The sequence below is a fragment of the Trematomus bernacchii genome, unplaced genomic scaffold (genome assembly GCF_902827165.1).
Source record: "Trematomus bernacchii unplaced genomic scaffold, fTreBer1.1, whole genome shotgun sequence".
NCBI lineage: Eukaryota > Metazoa > Chordata > Actinopteri > Perciformes > Nototheniidae > Trematomus > Trematomus bernacchii.
The window spans coordinates 3,996,669-4,014,664 of NW_022987739.1; the positions used below are offsets into that span (position 1 = coordinate 3,996,669).

General features: G+C 41.5%; 1 protein-coding gene across 1 annotated transcript in view; it reads left to right on the forward strand.

Annotated features, from left to right (window-relative positions):
• The first annotated feature begins 4,561 nt into the window (after positions 1-4,561).
• The window catches only part of dot1l (DOT1-like histone H3K79 methyltransferase), a 29,569-nt gene continuing 16,134 nt past the window's right edge, over positions 4,562-17,996 (forward strand). Inside the window, 11 exon segments of the mRNA XM_034146599.1 lie at positions 4,562-4,915; positions 11,268-11,311; positions 11,417-11,491; positions 12,494-12,557; positions 14,123-14,351; positions 15,024-15,118; positions 15,364-15,426; positions 15,521-15,576; positions 16,002-16,081; positions 17,596-17,664; positions 17,762-17,868. Of these exon segments, the coding sequence (XP_034002490.1) occupies positions 4,835-4,915; positions 11,268-11,311; positions 11,417-11,491; positions 12,494-12,557; positions 14,123-14,351; positions 15,024-15,118; positions 15,364-15,426; positions 15,521-15,576; positions 16,002-16,081; positions 17,596-17,664; positions 17,762-17,868 (963 nt within the window). The 5' untranslated portion in view covers positions 4,562-4,834.

A 17,996-nucleotide genomic window follows, 5' to 3' on the forward strand; every position in this document is an offset into this window, starting at 1 on the left:
AGGACAGTGCTGCTGTAATCTGACACACTGTGAACAATCCCAGAAATCTACATAGCGACTGCGCTCCACTTGGCCCTGCTTCGCCTCGCTGTGCTGCTACTGGCTGCCGTCCTAATGCTGGCCTCAGTGCTGCTCAGGGAGCTGGAGAGGGGGGGGGGGGTCCCAGGTCAGAGGGTTCATTGTGGTAGGCTGCCACCTCCCCTCAACATACAGCAGTGCATACATGTGTACACACATTGAAAAGAAACTGAGCTCTCCTCCCCGTCAGTGTTTCCAAGGTTTTACTTTGATTTTATTTGTCTGGGCTTTCAATTTAGATTGTATGCTAACAGAGCGGGTTGGAGCTCTAATGGTGAAATGTAGGCCACGGTTGAAACAAAGGTCAGTCAATTATCCGAGGTAATTGGTTTGTGAATTGGACATGAGGGTATTTCATAATACATTCTAAAATGGTTCATTTGTCTATATATGTAACCTGCACATTGTACATCCAAAAGACAGAAAAGAACTCTCACTGGCATCCAAATATATCTGACTCCCATCAACTAATTTGTTGACATAAAATATGTAGTCCAAAACAGTCTTATATAGTCCGAATTAATACAGATCAGTTAATTTAAAATTAAATTGCGTGTTAATGTGATTTCTTCAACATTAAAAACGAATCAACTTTATCATATAATACAGAACGACATACATGTACAGTTTTTTTTGCCTCTGTTTAGACATTTCAGCGATAGGAGTGACTGTTGTTTTTGTTACTCTGCCTCCTGTAGCATCCTCTGATTTTGATTAATTGTGTGCTCATGCTGCAGAGAATTGAACACACAACAGCAGTCGTGCACACTACTGTCCACAGACCTGTGTGCCGGTGAGGGTTCAAAGCACAGAGCAATAACCAGTTCTGCTGATTTACAGCCAAACAGCTGCAGACACTTTTTGTCATTTTAAGTGCTGGGAAGGAAAAGTTCAAATCAATCTCAGTTCCCCCTTTCTTTATCTTGTTATTGCCTGTGTTCCTACAGTCCTCAAAATAAACATGTAACCAATCAAATCGCTATTTTTACCTTATGTAAATGTCTCTTCTTGAATACTTCCTTGTGCAGTGTTTGTGTTACTTAAAGGGGACCTATCATGCAAAATGCACTTTTGTTCGTCTTTTATACATGAATATGTGTCCCCGGTGTTCCAGGGAACTCACCAAGTGTCAGAAAACACAACCCTCTCTATTTTCCTCCATACCCAAATCTCTAAAAAAGGGGCTGCAACGGATCTGATAAAAACTGATCCAGATTTGAACACTGTCCTGACGTCAGGACGGTGGCGCTACGGCTATTGGGCCAACTCCACCAATCAGCAGGAGACAACCACGGCCATTGCCGTTCGAAAGCGCTGGAGACGCTGTAGTACATATGCCAGGCCTGTAAGTGGCGCTGTAGTCTGCCACAAAAGCAGTGAAGAAGACTTGGTTACCATGGTTACCCTTCTGTTTATTCTCCGCTGTGGCTTTCTTTCTCCCTCCCCGAGGCAAGCGTTTGCTCCCGCTGCAATGCAATCCCTCCCCGTCGAGGCAAGCACTGTAATTCTCTCCGGTTAGTCCACCAGCAGATGACAAACACCCACCTCTCCGCCTCTTCCAAGGAACGAGGGGACCGTGCGGCAGAGTTTCAGTTTGTTTTGCCGATCAAGATGTCCGTTAAAGTTTAAATCTTCCGGACAAAATTAGAAAAGTGCCGGTCAAAGGTCTTCTTTGTTATTTATTGAGCTTTAAAACAAATGAATAACGACTCTATATAATAAAACACGGAGGACGGAGATCTCTTTTTCTCCCCCTCTTCTGACAGCCCAGCAGCTGTTCAGAGCACGGCTCCCCTCTCCTGCAGGGGGGTGTGGTCAGCAGAATCAGACCCGTAGACAGCAAACGGCACATAAAGCGAAATGAGGCATGGCTAAAATGCATGATCTGTTTGGTATTTTGAGAAATGTATAAATATACCTTATATAGGTATGGCCCTTGACGATGCTTCAGCTTCATATTAATGCTAAGAACTAAGAAAAGTGTCATTTTAAAGAGGATTGATTCCCCTCACCGCTGATCTTGTTGTATACACTATATTCTCTTCTGATTACATTGGCAATCAGAAACACACAAAGGTGCAGAGCAGAGTCAAATTACAATTTAAGGATGTTGTTTCCTTAAAGTTTAATGCATCTTTGATATTTAATAAAAAATATCTTGGTAATGAGCCATTTTGTAGCAGTGCTGGTCGAGTTAAATGCAATTTGTATGAATATTATCTAAACTACAACTTTGAGGCTGAGGGGAATATTCTTTTGATTTTGTTTTGCACATGGAGAAGAAAATGCTGTTCAAGGGTTCAACCACACTGTACGACTCTTGAACAACAGATTTTTATACTTAGACAGTTGTCCTCATTTAGGACTCTGATCAGTCCAGGTCTATTGATCGTGATTCAGGTTCAACCAGCGTTATGCTTTTCGTTATCTTTCACTCTTTCTCTGTCTGTAAATATGTATCTGTATTAAAGGTCAGTTGCTGTCTGTGATGAAAGGTTTATTAGTTCTTAGTTAATGATTCAGCAACATTCATACTATTGATGAATGTTGTCAGTAGGGGCTTGGACTGCAAGCTGTAGGGTCGCCGGTTCAAGTCCCCGACCAGACCTAAAATATGGAGTGTGGACTGCTACTTGGAGAGGTCCCAGTTCACCTCCTGCCCTGCCGTGGTGCACTTGAGCAAGGCACCGGACACCCCCCTTCCCCCCTCACTCCCATTGCTCCCCGGGCGCTGTACAATAGCTACCCACTGCTCCTAGTACTAGACTCCTGGTACTAGGATGGGTTAAATGCAGAGAACAAATGTCACTGTGTGTGCTGTGTGCTCTGCATGTGTGACCATTAAAGAGGGTTTCATCCCTCCCAATTCTATTCTATTCAAACCAAACTTAGCAACATGTTCAGGTCTTTGAGCATGTGTGTTTTCAATCCACTTTCTAATTCTCATCGTTATTTGAGCTTCTTTAGTAATGGCAGTGGATGCATGGGATAATCTTCAAATCCTGTTCAAACCTACTACACTTCCACTGAAGTTATATTACATCTGTAGCACTTCATTTAGCATAACAACACTGTGAACTATTACAATCAGCTCTTTTAAATATTTACAGTTTTGAATCATTAAAGTTTTATTTATTTGTCTTTGTTCTCTTGGATTCATTATTAATTACGTGTATCATTGCATTTTGTGCTTTATTTTGTTCCAATGCAATGGGATTCAGCCCACTTCTTTTACATCCTCAACTCTTTAGGGAACTGCATTTCATTGTGTGATATTAATAGAACATCTTACTTTGGCAATATTTCAATTACCTTACTGTGTTTCCAGCAATGCATTCTTTAACTTTTGTTTTCTGCAATACTGTGCAATACATAAGAGCTTTAAGATGTTCAGGCAATTCAGACCAGAAATGCTTTGCAATTTGTTTTAGCTGTTAGCATCAAAATGCATCTTCTAGAGTGAATGCCTTATCTTGTTTACTTAAGTGCTCTGAGTTCAGTATTTACTACTATGTCTTGCTTTCAAAGAGAATGATGACAACTTGTATTAAAGTCCTAACCTAAACTCTCACTGATACACACAGAGCTGTAAGAGACTGTGCAGCCCATATTCAGTACTAACAGCTGATATTTTAAATTAGCTCACATCCAAGTGTAATCAACATTAATAAACTTGTGCATTTCATATAGACGTGCTAGTTCTAGGACCCAGGTGTTGAACTGACACACACTGCTGTCTGATGCGTGACCGAAGGTCTGCAATGAGCGAGGGAGGGACATTTAGATATTATATAACATGCAATGAGCAGATATTCTGCATATGTGTGTTGAATAGCCTAGTAAAAGCAGCTTTTAGCCAAAAATGTATGATTTTGACAATACATAAACCTTCTCAGACTATATCATGTGGCCTATAATTAAATTGTAATTTTCTGTTACATTTGTATTCTAGTAGCCTACCTTATGTGATTAAAACGTGCCTTTATAATAGCAGAAGTCCGCATTGGTCACAGTTTAATCTCATGATGAGCACTCTAAATGATGTTCAATAAAGTTTAAGGTACAGAAAGTTTATGAAAGGCTGATTAGTCTTGTTTAGATGTATTTCTTTATCAGAGCCATGTCCACCTGACATAGCCTATAATATATAACACATAATAAACATGAATTGCCTTTAATATAGCCTATAAAAACATACAGTTCAAACCCAATGCATACACAATTAAGTGGAATATTTATAAAAAATCGTTATATTAAAACAATGAACATTAGCTATATAAATTAACAAAACATAATAATCATTTCCTCAAGGCTTAAATGATAACTTGCGAAATTAAACACTAGTGTTATCGTCCAACTCAACATTATATCTACATTTAGCTGACAGAAAGTGATTTTAACGCCACCTGGTATCACGGTCTCAGTGACGTCGTGTCGTCTCTGCCCCCAGTCGCCCCCTGCCATATTTATTCATGCCGGGCAAGATGGCGGCGATACGGACGATGTGTTATTGCCAGTGGACGTAAACAGGCATTTTAATCCAAATACAACCCCTAGTCGGATACATTTATCCACTTGACCGTGTTGTGTGGGTGTTTACCTCGCAACCAGTGCCGGCGTCTTTTTTTTTATTTCACGCGTTTCCACGTTTCTTTCTTACAACATGTTCACGTTGTAGCTCGCTCGCTAAACGACCGGCTGGCTAACAGAGAGCAGTAGCTAGCTAGCTAACCACAGCCAAGCCGTGAAGTGGAGAATGGGAGAAAAGCTGGAGCTAAAGCTCAAATCGCCGGTTGGAGCCGAACCTGCTGGATATCCGTGGCCATTACCAGTATACGTAAGTGTTGAACCTCAAATCCATACAGGTTATATATTGAGATTTAGTGTCTGTTTCTCTGGGCTTTGTTAGCTAGCTCTTTGCTAACATTGGCTAGCTGAAGGGAGCCATGGCACGCTCGTCCGGGTAATCAGGTCATACTGGTCGGGAAGGTGACAGACATGAGGCAGCTCCCATGACTGATCAGCAGAGGTGGGAGAAGTACTCAGATCGTGTACTTGAGTGAAAGTAGAGTTTAAGAATGATCTGTCACAGGTAAAAGTACTACAATCAAAATGCTACTCAAGTAAAAGTACAAAAGTATCAGCATCAAAATAAACTTAAAGTAAAAGTACTCATTATGCAGATTGGCCCATTCTCTGATAATATATTTCATGTTTTGATTGTAATTATGGATGCATTCATGTTTTTATCAAAGATGGTCAAAGTTCAGCTATTTGTATTTACTGTGTGTGCTGCATGGTAGCATGTGAATGTTACTCCCACAAACTAAAGGTATTAATTGAATGTAGTGGAGTAAAAGTATACGATTTACCTGTGAACTGTTCTGTAGTAGAAGTACAAGGTAGCAAACAATAAAAGTACCTCAACATTGAACACACAGTAATGTGTCTCTGTTATGATCCGTCATGTTCATACTGAGACACCAGGTCATGTATTTTATTTGACATGTATATGGTGTACTTAGTCAGCATTACTTGCACAATGGTCTTGCAACATTATCTTGCACTGTTTTAAAACACAGTTTCAAATAGAGCATTAACAACATAAAGCCCTTTCGCAAAGTCTCAGTACTGTCATCTTTCAAGAGAAATAAACTGGGGCACATAAGCCCCACATAACATGGATATGCTAAAAACACATGTAAGTGTCAGTACATTAAAAGGTCATGCCTGTGTTCTCTGCACAGATCCTCCATTCTCACACCAGTAAACACACACACACACACACAGGACGCACACAGGACACACACACAGGACGCATAGCGAGATTTCTCACAGTATGTGCAGGCATGTGACTGGCATTCCTAAAGTGCTGTGTGTGTTTGTTTTTGTAATGTTATGGCATTCCTATGATTGAGACCAGCTGGTTGGGTTTTGTTTTTTGAGCTCTATACATTAGTGTGATCCCTGATCTGTCATTTCTGAAGTTACTCATTACAAACCATGCTTGCTGGTAGTTTTTTCCTTTAAAGTTGTATTTGATGTAAAATGCTGTCAGCATGTGAGTTTCTGGTTGCAGTTGACTCATTGAAGACAAACGGAAAGGGAAGCGGTTGTCTGTTCTGTGATCTTTTTAGTGTTGTATGGTTCACTTAAAATTGTGCTTTTCATTTATGGTAATTGTGGTGACACATACCGGTCTGACTGAGAGTAGCTGTAGCTGTCATATTTCTGAGAATGTCTGAGGGGGGTCTGTCTGAGCTCTTTCTCCACCCACACTGAACCCAGATAGACTGGCAGTCTTGTCATCTCGAGATATAGTTTGTTTTGTTGTTCATCACATCATGATCTGAATGAGTCTCAGAGTTCCTTGCTGATGTGATCAGCCGCTCCCCTCTGTTTGGCTGCTCGAGTTGACCCTCCCTTTTACACCAGGCCACAATCTGATATCACTTGCAGTTCTTCCCTCCTGGATTCACTGCCTCACCCATTTCCTTATGTTAAGCTCTTTAAGGACAAACACAGAAGCAGGCATGTCAGGAATGTATACAGTTACATCTAAGGTCCTGCTTGATAACTATTTATACTGGGACTTGCTGTATGTGGTGCATTGTATTAAAACAACTGATAGTCCTGCGTTTGGAGTCCTGCAATATGGAGCCTTATCATAGAGTGCTCTCCTCCTGTTTTCAAAGAGGAAAGACTTCCTCTCTCTTCCCCCTTCCTCTCATGTCCATATGGTCAACTCAACAGGGAGGAGGATAAGAGACTGCTTCGCTTTAGCAATGCTTTATTAATAGAATTCAAAGACGCATGGCAGTATTTGAGCTCAAATGTGTTTTTTTCACAGTTTTATACTTGTTTAAACTGCTTGCTGGTAACAACAGATCCCACTCCATGTATATGTATTCTTCCCTCCCACAGAGCATTAAGATTGCTTATCTCACCCACAGAGAATGAACACAGTGCTGTCAGTGTTGTGATGCACACAACATGGCCGTTGTACAGGCTGTTGCAATATAAGGCGTGCTCTTATTCTAATCCAGCTCCAAGAATGAAGCCCATAAAAGTACTCTTTCTTTCTTTAGCTCTGTGTTTCTTCGTGTCTCCCCATTTCTCACTAAATCCCCACATCTGTGCATCAGTAAATGCTTCCATATGAAGGACACTTCTGGTGTGCTGCGGCTCGTTGTCCATCTGGTTCTGGGTGTGAGCACTATCTAAGCCTATGTAACACTTAAAAAACACTCTGAGTTTAGAAACTGCTGAATGTCTTTGTTCGATCTCACCTGGGAAATGTAGCTTCTATTTACAAAGGCGTAATGACTGTCAAATGAATGTCAAAACCGTTCCTCCGTATGATTGTAATCATCAGATGCTACAATTGATTGTTTTAAGAATCTCTGCTTAAAGAGAGATAGATTAGTGTCTTGTTTTAGATTGTGATGTTGTGTGAGTTGTATTTCCTGGTTAGAGTAACAGGGTGGGAGTGGCACGCCTGCCTAGTCATTTGTTTTCGTAGGCTGCTCAGGGACACGTAGTGGAGCAGCACGTAGTGGAGCAGCACGTAGTGTAAAACCCCGTCGACCACAGTGCGTCACAGTGATGTTAGGAGAAATTGACTTAAAAGGTGATGTGGTAAGGAGTCGTCGTTCATGCGACGGTATAACCACATTGGAGAGAGAGGAAGGTCTCCTGTTCTTTATGTCTGACTTTCGCTTTCAGTCAGTGTTTATTTTTAGCTCCAGCCCTGCGCTGGTGTTGCTCTGTGCCGTCTTTGTTTGATCAGATGACACCCCCCCCCCCCCCCCCCCCGTCAGCTTCTCATTCGCTCGCTCACACAGTCTCTTTCATATACTCACACACCTTTTCCATATTTAGCCGAACACAAATATGCTGGAGAAGATTTGTAGGTCATGGTGCTTTTTAGGAACACAGCAAGCAGTTAGATTGATCATGTAGCTGTAGCCAAAACTGCTCTGTGCTGACAAAAATAGTAGATTTCCTTGTTGCCATGCATTTCTCAGAGTCTGCCCATGTATTTTTGAGCTTTGGCGGAAGTTTGCGTAGTGCTGGTGAGGGATATTGCGCGGGAAGCCGTGAGCTCCAGGCAGTTAGCTTTGGCTGCTGTACAGGCCTCAAACAGCTGACAAATAGACCTCCCCTCCTCTCTCCTGCGCCCTCACTTTCACCAGTTTGTTCCAGCTTTCTTCCTTTCACTTTCTTTCCCTTTCTACCCTCTGGTTTTTCCTCCTCTCGTACTTTCCCCTCTTTTCTGTTCCCTCTACCAGAGGCATGGCAGAAAGTGGGTCAGTGGGTCAGCTCAGGACACAGGCTCAGGCTGGCTGCGCTCTGCCTGTAACTCGATTCCTTTAACTCACACAGAGCTGCTCAGCACACTCTAACTTAGTTACTATAGCTACATAACCAGCACGGCCACTAGTAGACACACACACACACACACACACACACACACACACACACACACACACACACACAACACAGACTATAACACCCCTTGCTGTTAAATACCAACCAACTATGTGCTATTTGTGCAATATATATATATATATATATATATATATATATATATATATATATATATATATATATGCCGTTAATAACTGTAATATATACCTGGCTGCTAAATCCTAAGAACTGTTACAGGATGTGTATTTTGTAAATTGTGTAACTTTTTATTTTATTTTTTTTTTCTATTATAACTTTTTTTTAAATTTTAATACTTTTTATGCATGTAACATTAAGCTGTCTTTGGCTCTTTTTCTGCTGTAACAATGTAAATGTCCCCTCTGTGGGACTAATAAAGGTATTCTGATAGACTTCCTGCAGGAGATCAATGTAAATATTATCTTATTTTATTTAGATTTTTTTTCTTTCTAAAGTGCCATTATGAACCAGTCTCATTTAAAGGTGGGGTAGATAAGTTTGAGAAACCGGCTCGAGATCGCTAGAATTTGAAAATACACAACCGGAGAAAATCTGCCACTTCCTTATAGAGCCCCTCCTCCAACACACACGAACGCGCACATGACCAATGAGGGCACGAGATAAGTTTGTGCTCAGATGGAAGGCTGACAGGCAGGTAGGCCATCCAGTTATTTTAGCCGGGCCGGCTAAAATGATTGGTCGTGCTTTTTACAGTACTACGGCTTCCACAGATGACATTTTTTAATGGATTTTTTGTCAAAGCACTTAAGATATTCATTGCTATCGGGATGTTAAGAGCATTCCATGGAATATAACAAAAAGTGTATCTCGACCCGGTTTCTCAAACTTACCTACCCCACCTTTAAATCTAAGAAATGGTTTGGAATCTTCAGTTTGTGCTGAATCCTTAATCATTTCCCTTGGTTAGGTGTACTCCAACTTTTATAAAACTTTGAATTAAAAACACAGCATGCAGTTTTAACTTGAGATAAATGCTGTCTGTCAGGAGAGTCACATGGATTTTAGGCCGACAAGCATTAGGAGACAGACAAAGATTTATTATCTGGACCCCATGAATAATTATTTAGTAATGTGATTCCTAGAATTACAATATACAACTAAATTGCTTCATACATACTGAGTGCAATTTGGTGTTAAACGATGAGTTCCTGAGAAGTCTAAACAGCATTCAGGGACATTAGTGCTCATTGTTGTGTCTGAGAGATGTTACTGCCACAGGAGGATGAATCTGATGTAATAGTTGTGGTGGCCATGGCACTGTGTTAACAATAACCTGTAATTAAGTTATTTCAGTGGGCCTGTGTTTGTAATTATGCATACTTTACATTAGTTACATGATATGCATAGTAATTAGGGGTGTTGAAATGAATCGTTTCTAAGGACGTGGACGATTCTGCATCGATGCCATGACAGAACATAATCGATTATAGCGTAGTAACGTTGCTTCCTTGTTTTACGGCCGCGGCTTTACAATAACGTTTTTTCTGTCACTTTAATATCAAATCGGTCGGTGACGCAGAGATCAGGGAACAGACGTGACAGCGGCACAGCGACACCACACACGGAGCAGTCTGCTTTATGCACCAGCACAAGAACACCAGTCCAGAACCAACAGCAGAAGGACACGCTCAGAATCAGTCCGTGTCGCTGCGGCTCAGACACACAAGGATTTATGTTTTAAAAAAATACTCGCGTTACAATCATGTCAGGTTTTTGGTGGATTTAGTTAAGTCTTGGATTGCAGAGTATGAATGTCCTCTTGCTATTTTCAGACGATAAATACGTGTGTAAAGCATAGGTGTAAAGTTTGTGAAGGCAGGAGGAAAAAGCTTCCGCAATCACCGTCTCCTCTGTTCCTCCAAACCCCGCCCCTCCCTGAAAATAATGAGTGACAGGCTGATAGTAACCTGATAGAAACTTTATTCTTCACTTAATCACTGATTGAGATATGATGAAGCTAACTTAATCTCCTACAATCATGGGATTTATGTAACAGTAAGACAGAGAATAAGTGCACCCACATGCAGTATTTTAGTTTTTATAATGCTGTTGTAAATACTCCTGTTATCTGCTGTGTTCAGACTCAAGTCATGTTTGACATTCAGTGTCCTTTTTTTAACAGAAGACCGTTGCTAGACTGCAGAAGCATTAGTTTTTTGTTTTTGAGGATGGAACGATTTCTCACACAGATAGTACTGTATAGCGATGAATCGAATTGGTGACAGGATAATCGAATCGTGAGACCAGTGAAGTAATAGTAATAACAGTTATTGTCTGCCAGGCAATCATTCATTTACTCTAGTTTTATAAAGATTATATCCTGCATTATTATATGAATTTCTTGTTTTCTGGGACACTTCTGTTTTCCATGATAGCAGTAGGAAGTTTAAATGACATTTTACACTCAATGACGAATATCACATGTTGAAAAAACAATGCATACCATTTTCCTCTTCCTGGTGCTGTTTGGTATTCTTTATTTCCGGTAAAGTGCTTCCTGTTAAATATATATTTCGAGGGGAAAATATACAGACTTTCAGTTTACACTAAGCTTTATCCAGTGCAGTGTAATAAAAAAGTCCTGCTATAAACCCTACTGTCATGAAGGTTATAATGTTTAGTTTTTATAGAGATGAAGATTAAACGTCATGGTCATTTTTCCAGCTGTAGTGTTTGTTAAGTTTAATGTTGAATATTTTGTTCCCTCTCTCTGTTTTCAGGATAAACACCATGATGCTGCTAATGAAATCATCGAGACCATTCGGTAAGTGACCTTTCTCCCGTCTCACTCAACTCCCACATGAACAGCCAGTGAGTGACTGACGATGATGATGATCTAATGATGTTTTTATGTGTGTGCTTTCTGTAGGTGGGTGTGTGAGGAGATCCCAGACCTCAAACTCGCCATGGAAAACTACGTACTCATTGACTACGACACAAAATGGTCAGTCTAATGGCGCATTTCCACTACAGGGCCTCGCTCGGTATGGCTAGGCCTCGTTAGGCCTTGTTAGGACTGGCTCACTTTATGCTGCGTTTCCATTACAGTTTAGTAGCTGGGGCAGTAACTATAGTAGCACAGTGTAGGCGGAGCCGTGACGTCATCTTCCATGCGAAACACAAAACCAACATCAGCCGCTAGCTGTTAGCCCTCACAGCTCCTCATATCGGTTCAGAAACTAGACAAAAGTTAAACAAGTACAAACCACAGACTGCCTGTGTCATGGCGAATACAGTCGCTGGTTTATTTATGTCTCTATAGGCCGTTGTTGTGAGTGTGGACGGTCGGAGCATATACTGCGTTAGCTTAGCCAATCTCCATTCAGAAAACACGCATTTTAAAAGGTTTTTTGCCTGCCGTCTGTCTGCAGACTTGTCAAAGCATTAATTCATGGTTTAGCATACTCAGCCCGACTCAGCCTGGTTGTTGGCCCGGAAAGAACCTCGATTTGATGGGGCCAGAAAAACTGTGAAATAGTACCCGCTAGCCGGCACTACGCCAAGTGGAAACGCAACCAAAAACAGGCCGGGCACGGCACTGCACGCTTAAAGCGAGCTCCGCGCTGTAGTGGAAATGCGCCATAAGGTCACATAAACAGTTTGTGTTGCTATGACTGTGATTTAAAAAGAAAAAAACTGGAAAACATACTAAGGTACCACTTCATCCAGTCAGGCTAGCAGCTTATCTAACAGCTGATAGCTGATAGTATGTCAATCTAAATATATCTAATATCTTAATAGTCGGTTTTCTTATTTGTCTGTTGAATTTCTATCAAAATTACAATCTTAAAGTGTCAGTAAAAGTAAATATCTCTGCCACTAATGACACAATTATTAGTATTTTTAGAAAAATATGAGTGAAACACTGAAATAGGTGTTGGACTGTGATTTTGGAGTTCATCTTGTACAAAATGATGGTGTTCATTGTGTTTTGTTATTCTCACAGCTTCGAGAGTATGCAGAGACTTTGTGACAAGTACAACAGGGCCATCGACAGCTTCCACCAGCTGGTGAGTCCGTATGTGTGAAGGGCCTTCAGTGCTCTGTAGGTGAAGAAAACATTAGTCACTGAAAGTGAACCACGCTGTATGGACTGTGAGTCTATCACAGCTTTTAATCATTGCTGCATATGACCTTCCACTGTCTTACAATAAATACTTTTAATGATCACTCTTGCTACAATATTTGTGTCACAAATTATCTCATTTGTGGAATCTTTTTAAAACAAAACAAATCAAGTGTATTCATTTGTCTTTGTCCTTGAAAGGCCAGCCCCACTGTACAATATGTGACTCTGATGTGTGGGAAAAGCCATTCTGGATTGTTTCGAGTGTGTGAATATGTAAGGGATAATGTCCGTTGTTACTGTTTGAACTATGTAGCAACGGCAGGAACTGCTTCGATAGCGTTTTTTTGTGGACCTTTTTGATAACAGATTTGAAAACATCGCTGCTTGCTTTAAAAGTAGCAAAATTCATTAATGTCAAACCTTGGAAAGTATCTACCGTAATTTTCGCACTATAAAGCGCACCTGAATATAAGCCGCAGCAGCTAAATTGAATGATGTGTACATATATAAGCCGCACTGGACTATAAGCCGCAGGTGTTTTAATGTTTAATTACCATATCTAAGGGTTCGTGCACAGAGGGGATTGTCGGGAAAGAGATGGCTGTTTGAGGAAGCTCCCATTTATTAACATTTCAACAAACAAGTTGCATATTTGCATAACTTATTCAAGTGTTACCATTTAGTGCAATAGTAGCTACAGAACATGTACTGTGCTGTGTAAACTGTACTGTATCACATAGCGTTTCAGACACACAAACTTTTCAACTTTCAAACTTAGGAGAGGTTACGTCTTCTTTGTGTTATAAGATAGGACTGGCAGGGTCAGTCAAACCTGGTCGTTATCCCGCGGAGCTCCTGTCCCGGTCCCTTGCGCTCTCTCGGCCCGGTGTCTACAGGGCTAGCCCGAGGATCCCCCGCTAGCATCCCCCGCTAGCAACAGGCCTTCAAAACAATGTTAGAGGCGCTCCTGAAACAGCGTCAAAACGGGTATATTTCCCGGGCTTTAATATACGCTTTGTTTCACTCGTTTGTTGTTTTGCTCCTCCGTGTTTTCAGAGCAAGTAGTCGGAGCTGTAAAAATCCATAGATTAGCCGCACCGTTATATAAGCCGCAGGGTCGAAAAATGGGAAAAAAGTCGCGGCTTATAGTCCGAAAATTACGGTAGATATCCCTGCCCTGATGCCAAAGTAACTGGCAACTGAATATGTTTTGCCTTTTGATGTCTATGTCTGGACCGTTGCGTAAAAAGGAGGGATTCTGCCCCGTTACTTCTCCGCTGTTTTCTTGTCCCTCTTGTCTTGTCGGTTTGAAAACTGTATATACAGTTAAATCGACCGAACTTCTTTCTGCAGATTTGAGCGTCCTTAACAACGGTCAATAAGTCCTTGACAGCGGTCTGTCTGTTCTGGATTAACAACGTGTCACGTGTTCTGAATTGACCAATCAGAATCAAGTATTCAACTAAGCCATGTAATAAATATATATACATAATCTGCATTTTATAGTGGAAAGGGACGACCCAGTCCATGAAGCTGAACAAGCGACCTTCCAACGGGCTGCTGAGACACATCCTGCAGCAGGTGTACAACCACTCAGTGACCGACCCCGAGAAGCTCAACAACTACGAGCCCTTCTCCCCCGAGGTGTACGGAGAGACCTCCTTCGACCTGGTGGCTCAGATCATCGACGAGATGGAAATTATGGAAGACGACACCTTTGTTGACCTCGGCAGTGGTTAGTCAGCTGTTATTTTGTGAACTCAATTATGCTGTATACAGTGGAGGAAATAAGTATTTGATCCCTTGGAGATTTTGTAAGTTCACCAAGTACATTTTCTTCTTGATATTCTTACTCTCACTGTTAAAAATAAACCTACAATTATAGACTGTTCATTTCTTTGTAAGTGGGTGAACTTACAAAATCGGCAAGGGATCAAATATTTGTTTCCTCCACTGTATCTGCTTGACACAACTTATTTGAACACATTTTTGGTACCAGGTCCTTCACTCTGTTTGGCTTTCCCACTTTGGATAAACCATTGCAGGCTGAGAGCTGAAGCGATGATAGCGGAAACTTCAGTAACATCATCATGTGCTGATCCTTTAAATGGCAGCAAACAGAAGGACATCTTCCCTTTTGTCTGCAGTGTGCCGTGTCCTTTCGGGCTGCCATTTAAAAAAAATCTCAGTGAATTGACTGAATAAAAAAAATCTCGCTATTGAGCGCAGCTTGGCTTTTTAAAATGACAGGTTTTCAGGGCAATGATTATGTTTTGAGTTGTAGGAGTGGGTCAGGATGCCAATGCAGGTGGGAAAAATCGTTTTCAACAGAATTATTGTCAAGATATATATAAGTAATGTTTTCTGTTTGATGCAAGACATGACCCTATTGTTTTCCTATTTGCAGGAGTGGGGCAGGTAGTGCTCCAAGTTGCAGCAGCAACCAACTGTAAACACTACTTCGGTGTAGAGAAAGCAGACATTCCAGCTACCTATGCAGAGGTGACCACATAATTATGGCAGGACCAGAGGGCTATTCCAGAGAGACAGCGGTGTTGGCGCAGTGCAAATCACCTCTGGAAAATAAAAGCGAAGCCGAAAGTTTTCCGCTGTGTGTTGCCTTTTGCGTCCAATCCGTCTCCAAAGTGGATTTCCTGGTTCATTCTTTATCTTCTTATCATTACCCTGTTGCAACACACCAACACCAGCATTTTGTTGGATAATAATATGCAAATTCTTTCTCTCAGAGCATGGATAACGAGTTTAAGAAGTGGATGAGATGGTACGGAAAGAAACATGGGGAGTACACAGTAAGTTGAATATCATAATAAACACTTTCAAAACCTTTTAATATTGTTGTGTTGAGCCACAGGTATTCATTATTGTCTGTTTTGTTGCTTTCAGCTGGAGAGAGGGGACTTTCTCTCTGAAGAATGGAAGGAAAGAATTGCCACCACAAGGTGTTACACCAAACCGGACCGGCGCAACCGTCTGCAAGACACATTTTCCAATAAATAAGACTATTTATAAGCTGAATTTATAAACAGAGGGACTGGGCATGTTGAACATGTAATGCAAAAGCCCAGTCCCTAATAAAAGCTACTAATTTAAACATATTTACTTATTATTATTTATTATTAAACCTAAGTTTATAAAGGTCCAGAGTTGAATGCCTAAAGGTAAAAAGTTACCAAACAGATCTTCAGGAAAAGTCTTAAGCTTAAGCGTTCGTGTTGTTTGACATGGCCGAGATATATTAGTGAAATTAGAGAAGTCACCTTGTCCTTTTATAAATGTGTCTGCAGAACTTTGCCATAACATTCATCTCTCTTTTTTTGCTGCCGACTGTCAATCTAAAATGTTTTCTTTTCTGTCTGTCTTGCAGTATTATTTTTGTGAATAACTTTGCCTTTGGTCCAGAGGTAGATCACCAGCTGAAGGAGCGTTTTGCTAACATGAAGGAAGGTTAGTATTTAACGGCTAAATACAAGATATGTGTGTGCAACCGTGATTAGATTTTCAAAGGGGAATATTTTGTACTAATTACAATGCATTCACTCAACCATAAGAGCAGTCAATATAAACTGGCCTTTCCCAATCAATTCACAAAGATAGAAACATGTGGGAGGCGTGTGGTGCAGTGGGTTGTGTGTTGGTTTTCGGATCAGGTGGTCACAGGTTCAAACCCCACTGCAATCAGCATGTCATTGTGTCCCTGGGCAAGACACTTCACCTCAAATTGCTCCTGTGGGGATTGGCCCCACTATTGAGTATGTAAGTCGCTTTGGATAAAAGCGTCTAACAAGTATCATGTAATGTAATGTGTATATAGTGGGATTATCATTCTACTGATCCTTTATTCTCCACAGTGAGCTTAGTGTAAGTGTGTTTTTACATGTCATTCATTGACGTGTACAGAGGAAAAGATCAGCCACAACAAATTGAGACATTTTATGAGGCCTATGGAGTAAACCAATCAAAAGTTGACAAAAAAAGCTTTTAAAGATCAGGTGACAACATTTAATTTGTGTAGAAAAAAATCAAGGCCTTTTGTTGGCCTCACTTGACGAGACGCCTTGGCTCCCTGGAAACATATTTATTCGGCTGTTCTTGTTAATAATTAAAACCACAATGGCTGATGGAATCCAGCAGACGCTTTTCCCCGACCCTTCGACATCACTGTGTTCCATATTGTTAGATTTATGTAGTGAGCCATAGATACTATCTGTGTCAACTGTACAACAGTATCTAAAATGTATTTAAATATATTCCAAATATTATCTATAAATGTGAGATAGGAGTGAAGGAGTTCAAGTATCTCGGGGTCTTGTTCTCGAGTGAGGGAACAATGGAGCGTGAGATGGGCCGGAGCAGCGGGAGCGGTACTGCAGTCGCTTTACCGCACCGTTGTGACGAAAAGAGAGCTGAGCCAGAAGGCAAAGCTCTCCGTCTACCGGGCCATTTTCGTTCCTACCCTCACCTATGGTCATGAAGGATGGGTCATGACCGAAAGAACGAGATCGCGGATACAAGCGGCCGAGATGGGTTTTCTCCGCAGGGTGGCTGGCGTCTCCCTTAGGGATAAGGTGAGAAGCTCAGTCACCCGGGAGGGACTCGGAGTTGAACCGCTCCTCCTTCACGTCGAAAGGAGCCAGTTGAGGTGGTTCGGGCACCTAGTAAGGATGCCACCTTGGCGCCTCCCTAGGGAGGTGTTCCAGGCACGTCCAGCTGGGAAGAGACAGAGGGGTAGACCTAGGACCAGGTGGAGGGATTATATCTCTTCGCTGGCCTGGGAGCGCCTTGGGATCCCCCAGTCAGAGCTGGTTGACGTGGCCAGGGAAAGGAACGTTTGGGGCTCTCTGCTGGAACTGCTACCTCCGCGACCCGACCGCGGATAAGCGGGAGAAGATGGATGGATGGATTATCTTTACATGTATTTGCTGAATCTGTTTTCTCTCTTGTTTTTTTTATTTCCACAGGTGGAAAAATTGTATCTTCCAAACCTTTTGCACCTTTAAATTTCAGAATAAACAGTCGAAACTTGAGCGGTAAGTAGCAACATTTAGTGGAAACACAGATTTAATGTCTTATGCTTCCTTCAATGTGTATCTGACATGCAGCGCTTTGTTTTTCCTCTCTCTGCAGATATTGGTACGATAATGCGCGTGGTGGAGCTCTCTCCATTGAGGGGCTCTGTGTCCTGGACTGGGAAGCCAGTTTCCTACTACCTGCATACCATAGACCGCACTATAGTAAGCACTGACGCTCCTGAAGGAGGATCCAAATGCTGACACTAGAACGTCTATTAGAGGAGATCTTGACAAACCAATCAAATGACTGCTGAGGCGGTACAAACATATTATGCATCAGAGACAAAAAA